This window comes from Heterodontus francisci, unplaced genomic scaffold (assembly GCF_036365525.1).
Source record: "Heterodontus francisci isolate sHetFra1 unplaced genomic scaffold, sHetFra1.hap1 HAP1_SCAFFOLD_91, whole genome shotgun sequence".
Lineage (NCBI taxonomy): Eukaryota > Metazoa > Chordata > Chondrichthyes > Heterodontiformes > Heterodontidae > Heterodontus > Heterodontus francisci.
The window spans coordinates 5,503,747-5,511,061 of record NW_027140989.1 but is presented as its reverse complement, the minus strand read 5'-3'; the positions used below and the strand labels follow the sequence as shown (position 1 = coordinate 5,511,061).

Here is a 7,315-nt window from a genome sequence, read left to right as displayed (position 1 = left end):
GAGTTCCAGTCCCTCACTGCACAATGGCCTTCTTTGGCCTCCTTGTCTCTTGAGACAATCGGTAGGCACCTGGAGGTGGTCAGTGGTTTGTGAAACAGCATCTGGAGTGGATTTAAAGGCCAATTCTAGAGTGACAGACTCTTCCACATGTGCTGCAGATAAAATTGGTTGTCGTGGCTGTTACTCAGTTGGCTCTCTGCTTGCGCTTCTGTCTTTTTTCCTGCCAACAGCTAAGTCTCTTCAACTCACCAAACTTTAGCCCCGCCTTTATGGCTGTCCTCAGCTCAGGCGAACACTGGTAACTGATTCCCACCACTTGTGGTCAATGTCACAGGACTTCATGTCGCGTTTGCAGACGTCTTTAAAGCAGAGACATGGACGGCCGGTGGGTCTGATTCCAGTGACGAGCTCATTGCACAATGTGTCCTTGAGGATCCTGCCATCTTCCATGCTGCTCACATGGCCAATCCATCTCAAGCGCCGTTGGCTCAGTCGGGTGTATATGCTGGGGATGTTGGCCTTCTTGAGGACTTCTGCAATGGAGATACAGTCCTGCCACATGATGCAAAGGATTCTCCGGAGGCAGCGAAAATGGAATGAGTTGAGACGTCGCTCTTGGCTGACAAACCTTGTCTTAGACTGCAGCCTTTCCCCGTTGAGACTCCATGTTGGCTTCCCCAAACTTTAATGCGTCCAGCACATAGTCTTGGACGTTGCAATGTGCCAGTCTGCAACATTCGGTCATGGACAACTCTTTGCACTGTAATACCTGTCCCACGGCCGGGCTCGTTCTCAATAGAGATCATTTCAAATGAACGTTTCCTAAATCCACGCTTTCTCTCTCACAATAAAGAGAAAAGGATGTCTGGCAGATTCAGTGTGAGACGATAACACTGCCGGGTGAAGGCCGCTTTCCAACTCCAACCTTTCCACAGGAGATTCCCCAAACAGCTGCAATAAGGTATTTGTAAACTGCTGGAAGCGGATGTGTGTGGAAATGGTGATGTTACTGAAGAGGTTCCTTGTTGTAGAATGGACTGTGTTTTGGTGGGAATATTACTGAGTGTTAATTGTCGTGGGATTATATTTAAAAGCTCCGGCTTTCTGGAAAGCTTTGACTATGAAGGTCGAGTCTGGAAGGGTTTGTGTGGAGAGCTGGGTTTCGGTTCTACTGTTAATAAAGGGTATGAATTTGGCAGCCCGGAGGAAACTGGAGGTGGAGCTGAAAGAGAGGGGCCGTTCTCTCTCTGTAAGTCACCTGGGTGTCTCCTTCCCTCCCGCTCTCTGTTTAATCTTCACTCTGTCTCCTCCCCTCACTGCACTTCTCAGACAGGTCCTGGCAGCCGCAATAAAAAGGAGGCTGAAGGATTCTGTTTCTCATATCCAGCAGTGACCTGATTGAAGAATTATCATGTCAGGCAGAAGCTCGGATCCGCTGTCCGTGCGCAGACTGATGAGCATCTGCGACCAGTTCGAACAGGCCCCGGGAGCCAAAGGTAACCACGGCAAGAGCAAGGTCATGTTCTTTGGGAACTGGGCTGACAGATCCTTTCCCCCTTCACCGTCAGGTCAGATTACCTGAAGGTGCTGGGGATATGGCGTACACCAAAACCTGGGAGGAGCGAGTAGCCAAGGTACAACAAAAGTTGAGCATGTGGGAGCAGCGATCTCTCTCCGTTGTGGGTGAGAACCTGGTCATCAGGTGCGAGGCGATCAAGTTGTCTAGTTTTAGTTTAGTGATACAGCACTGAAACAGGCGCTTTGGCCCACCGAGTCTGTGGCGACCATCAACCACCCATTTTATACTAATCCTACACTAATTCCATATTCCTACCACATCCCCACCTGTCGCTATATTTCCCTGCCACCTACCGACACTAGGGGCAATTTATAATGGCCAATTTACCTATCAACCTGCCAGTCTTTGGCACGTGGGAGGAAACTGGAGAACCAGGAGGAAACCCACGCAGACATAGGGAGAACTTGAAAACTGCACATAAGCAGTACCCAGAATTGAAACAGGGTTGCTGGAGCTGTGCGGCTGCGGTGCTAACCGCTGCGCCACTGTGTCGCCCTGTGTTGCCGCCCTGTGTTGCTCTACGTGGCGCAGGTCTGGCCCATACCCCACTCCTGTGCTGTGGCAGTCACCTGAGCCATTTTCCGCTTCATCTGGGGATCTAAAATGGACCGGGTCCGGAGGGACACGATGTTCAAATCTCTGGACAAGGGCGGCGAAAATTTTCCCAACGTGGCCCTCATCCTGAAGACCACCTTCGTGTGTGGCTGCTTCAAGCTGTGTGTAGATCTGCAGTACGCAAACTCCAAGTGTCACTACATGCTGAGGTTCTATCTGTCCCCGGTGTTGCGAAGGATGGGCCTGGTCACATTGCCGCGGAACACTCCATGCAGCTGGACCGTGCCGTACCACCGATCCTTCGTGGAGCAGTTTCTGCGGGAAAACACCTTTGACGACCGGTCCATCAGGCAGTGGTCTGCACGGAATGTCCTCAAGGCCCTTCGGGAAAAGCAGACGGTGGATCCTGTCGGACGGTTCACCGAGCAGACCGTCAAAGTCATTTGGTGGAATACCTCATCACCAGAACTTTCAACCAAGCACCAAGACGTAGCTGGGCTGGTGGTGAGAAGGGCCCTCCCCATCAGATCCTTCATGCACGCCCGAATTCTCGCCCCCTCTGCACAATGCCCCCGCGGTGGCTGTGGTGGGGAAGAGACGATTTCCCACCTCCTCCTGGAATGTGTCTTTGCAAAGCATGTGTGGAAAGAGATGCAGTGGTTTTTGTCGAGGTTCATCCCAAGCAGCTCTGTAACACAGGAGTCTGTGCTCTACGGGCTGTTTCCAGGGACACACACCGAGATAAACATCAACTGCTGCTGGAGGCCTATCAATTCGGTGAAAGACGGCCTTTGGTCTGCCCGAAACGTGCTGATCTTCCAGCGCAAAGAGTTGTCCACGACCGAAAGTTGCAGACTGGCACATTGCAAGGTCTAGGACTACGTGCTGAGGGACGCACTAAAGCTTGGGGCAGCCACAGGAAAGGCTCAATGGGGAAAGACCACTGTGTAAGGTCCCCCCACCAAGCTGGACTGAGGGGCTGGATCCATGGGAAACCCGTCGACCCGTATCGGGAAAATGTTATGTGCTGTAAGTGTAAAAATGTATATGGCAGGACAATGAAATGGAAGGGTTGTGAGGCAACACAAAATTGAATCGAAGGAAACTGATCACCTTCGCACTGCTGGTATTTTTTGACTGTTATAAACTGTTTTGGAATGTAATTCTGACAGATTTTTATGAATAAAGTATATTTGGGAAATAAAAAAATGTCAGGCAGCGGTAAAGGAGGCAAAGGACTGGGCAAAGGCGGAGCAAAGTGGCACCACAAACAGCATCGTGATAATATCCAGGGCAACACCAAACCAGCAAATCGCCGCCTGGCTCGCTGTGGCGGGGTCAAGCGGATCTCGGGTTTGATCTATGAGGAGACTCGCGGGGTGTTGAAGGTTTTCCTGGAGAATGTGATCAGGGATGTGGTCACCTGCACTGAGCACACCAAGCGCAAGACAGTCACTGGTATGGATGTGGTGTCCGCTCTGAAATGGCAGAGCTGCACTCGACGGATTCGGCGGTTGAACAACTCGACCCTTTCCTGCAACCACACAACAAAGCTCTTCTCAGAGCCACCCACCGCCTCACAGAGAGAGCAGTGACCTGGCAACGGGAGATTGGATCGGCTGTTTAGAACTGTCTGGAATAAATCTGTGCTGTATTCGGGTAGAAAACTGGAATCCCTGAGCTTGACATTTCATTTGCAGCAAGGACGTACAGTGGATTTGATTTTCTAATCGGGCTGTGTAAACAGTGCCTGAAGCTCTACAGTAAGTTATTTCCCCAGTCGACACATGCCCTCAGTGAAAAGCCACATCACTCCTCCAGAATCACTCATTGTTTTCACAGAATTTCAAAATTATTTCGCTGCAATGAGGGATCCAGGAGTTTTGCAGCAGCCTTTGAAGCGGTCACTGGAACCACACCCACTTGTGATGTTATTTCTCCCGAGACGGTGTTTCCTGCACTGAAACTGACAGGGTTTGCGAAAATGATCAGTTTCAGCTCAATCATTCAGGAACCTGGAATTCCCGCAGTTTGAGCCCGCGCTCACTTCTGATTGGTCACCCTCTTCCCATTCGCATGTCTTAACCAATCGCAGAGCCTCGAATTAGAAAATACAGCAATTCATTGGCTTAAATTGTCGTCCTAACAAAGATTGAATTCGAAAAAGGCGCCAATTTCAGTGTCGGAAAGAAGCGATTGCTGGAAAATCGATTTAAAGTTGTTGGTAAAATATTTTCCCGTATCCTTGACCCTTTTTTATTCTGCTTTTATCGCCACAAATTCCTGGTGCTATTTTATGCACAGCTTTAATCTGTCATTTATATCCCACTCCATGGGAAACGACTCCATTCAGCAATCCTTAAGGGACCAATAACTCAAGCTCGGTGTGTAAGTGATAAATTACAGGCTATTGGTAATTCCCCTTCACACAGGCTTCCGGGGGACAGTGAGAAGCCACTGAAATAGTTACTTGAACATTTTAAGTTGTTCCTATTCTGTTCTGTTACTGACATGCTGGAAGTAGACAATAATCAGCCCTTTCACAGAGACTGTGGGTGGCTCTGAAAAGAGCCTTTGGGTTATTGGATGACATTTTGGCCGCTTTACTTTTTCCAGGTGCTCTGAGCGCTGCTTTTCTTGGGCAGCAGCACGGCCTGGATATTAGGCAGCACCCCGTCCTGAGCGATGATCACTCCTCCCAGCAGCTTGTTGAGCTCCTTGTCGTTGCGGACGGCCAGCTGCAGGTGTCTGGGTATGATGCGGGTCCTCTTGTTGCCCCGGGCCGCGTTACCGGCCAGCTCGTGGATTTCAGCGGTCAGATACGCGAGCACAGCAGCCAGATAGACCGGGGCTCCGGCACCCACACGCTCAGCATAGTTGCCCTTTCTCAGGAGCCTGTGAACACGGCCCACCGGGAACTGCAGTCCAGCCCGGGATGAGCGAGACTTGCCTTGGCCCGAGCTTTCCCGCCGGTCTTTCCTCTTCCAGACAATTTCACAATATCACAAATGCTTTCACAAAGAATAGATAATTTCCGCAGCATTTACTTTACATATAGACAGAGAATTCTCCTCATTGGTCGGTACCTAATTAACTTCATTTGCCTACATTCTTCACCAATCAGGTCACTGACAAACAGAAGAGGGCGAGATTTCCCCGCCACGACATCCGAAGCAGAGAATTGTTCAATTTCAAAAAGTCCACCAATTTCATTGCCGGAAAGGAGCGGATTAAAATAAATGTCATTCTTCGTCAAAGATTTAAAATCCCTTTTCTGTATTTTGTTTTATTCAACTTGTAAAATGTTGTTTAAATTGTGGCTTATTCTACAATCGCTTTCAAACTGTCCCTGGTGGGAATAAGTCCCTGTTCATTGCATTGGCCTGAAGTGAAACACTCAGTTTCGTTTTCAATCAGAGCTCAGTGTCCTTCTGTGAAAAGAGGGAGCTGGAACGAGTTCTGGAACTGCCCTTAACCTGCTCTGTAATAATCCCATCCCAGGCTGTTGCACTGCGGAGAGTTGCTGTTCATAAAATCATTAAGGGATTAAGGTCGAACCCTTACCACTCAAAGCAGCTGTGAAATAAAAAACAGTACAATAACAGCTTTAAACAAAAAAGTGAAGATGGGTGAGCTGATTATGGGTTCTTGTAAGGCTGATGGGACAGCAAACACAGCAGTAGGATCCTTATTATATTATACATTGTCTATAAGTGATTTAATGGTGATGTTCGGATGCAACTTTTTCAGACAGATTGTGGGTGGCTCAATAAAAGAGCCGTTGTGTTTGGGATGTTATTCAGTCCATTGTGCTGTTTTACTTGGAGCTGGTGTAATTGGTCACCGCCTTTGTCCCTTCCGACACGGCATGCTTGGCCAGCACCACAGGCAGCAGCAGGCGCACGGCGGTCTGGATCTCCCGGGAGCTGATGGTGCTTCGCTTGTTGTAATGGGCCAGGCGGGAAGCCTTACCCGCGATGCGCCCGAAAATATCGTTCACAAACGAGTTCATGATGCTCATGGCCTTGGAGGAGATGCCGGTCTCAGGGTGAACCTGCTTCATCACTTTGTAGATGGAGATGGAGTAACTCTCCTTCCTCGACTTTCTCCGTATCTTGCCACCCTTTGCTGAGGGCTTACTTAAAGTTTTCTTGGCACCCTTCTTAGGAGCTGCTTTCTTCTCTTCAGGCATTTTCAGATTCAATTTCAGACACAGAAATAAACCAAACCCCTTCCGAGTGCGGATTAAATAGACAATTCCACAGCTCTATGCAAATGAGGGATGGGGGAAAGTAAAGATTGTGATTGGGTGATTGGGAGTGATAACACAATGGTTTTATATTTTAATACTCTAATTGGTCTCTTTCGCCATCCAATCAAATTTAACATCTGCAACCAATCGCAAACTCTCTCACTGCATTCAGGAATTACATTTCCCAAAGACTCTCTCCAGCCCCAGTTTCAATTGAAAAATCCACCGGGAAATGTCGCCTGGCTGTGAGGATCCCTTATTCTCAGCAGCTTCTCACATTCCGGCTTCTCTGAGTTCAGCGCTTTGTTGGGTGGAAATATTTAATCAGGCCGTTTCAACAGCTCACAGCCGACACTGGGTGAGAAACCAGAAATGGGAATAGGGGTCACAAACAAGGAGTTCATGCTGAACTTTTATAAATTAAATCACTGGTTATCGGCCTCAGCTGGAGCATTTCTAATTCTAGGTTCCACACTTTAGCAGGGATGTCAAGGCCTGAGAGAGTGTGCAGAGGAGATTGACCAGATTGGCACCAGAGATGCGGGAAATAACAGCAAAGCTGGATTCATTCTTCTTGGAGCAGAGATGTTAATATAATATTTAATAGTTGTGTTCTACACTGTAATGGGTTTAAGATAATCTGTTCCCACTGGTAGAAGGGTCTGTAACCAGTGGACACAGAATTGTTAAAAGAATCAGAGGGGGAGAGGAGGTGATATTTTAACGTGAGTTCTGATGATCAGAAATGTACTGCTTGAAAAGGGAGGTGAAAACAGATTCAATAATAACTTTCCTGAAGAAATTGAATCATTACTTGATGGGGAAATTACAGGGCAATGTGAAGATGACAGCGAGGTGGAACTGATTAGTTAGTTCTTTCAGAGAGCGGCCATGGGTACAATTGTTCAAATGAACTCTTTCTGTGCTGT

General features: G+C 48.3%; 1 protein-coding gene and 1 pseudogene across 1 annotated transcript; one reads left to right on the top strand and one right to left on the bottom strand.

The window, feature by feature from the left end:
• Positions 1-3,342: 3,342 nt before the first annotated feature.
• Positions 3,343-3,652, top strand: LOC137361665 (histone H4 type VIII-like; annotated as a pseudogene).
• Positions 3,653-4,737: 1,085 nt separating this feature from the next.
• Positions 4,738-6,326, bottom strand: LOC137361698 (histone H2A.J-like). The gene is made up of 5 exons (XM_068026399.1): positions 6,189-6,326; positions 5,956-6,074; positions 5,699-5,710; positions 5,085-5,145; positions 4,738-4,932 (listed from the first exon to the last, which is right to left on the bottom strand). The coding sequence occupies exons 1-5, from the start codon at positions 6,324-6,326 to the stop codon at positions 4,738-4,740; spliced, it is 525 nt and encodes a 174-aa protein (XP_067882500.1).
• Positions 6,327-7,315: the final 989 nt, after the last annotated feature.

Excerpts from the sequence above, each read along its gene's own strand:
- LOC137361698 (XM_068026399.1), bottom strand. The coding sequence starts at position 6,326 with ATGCCTGAAGAGAAGAAAGCAGCTCCTAAGAAGGGTGCCAAGAAAACT. Across the intron at positions 6,075-6,188 it reads TCTACAAAGTGATGAAGCAG|CGAAGCACCATCAGCTCCCG; the intron begins GTTCACCCTGAG and ends CATTACAACAAG. Across the intron at positions 4,933-5,084 it reads GCGGGAAAGCTCGGGCCAAG|CTGGCCGGTAACGCGGCCCG; the intron begins GCAAGTCTCGCT and ends GAAATCCACGAG.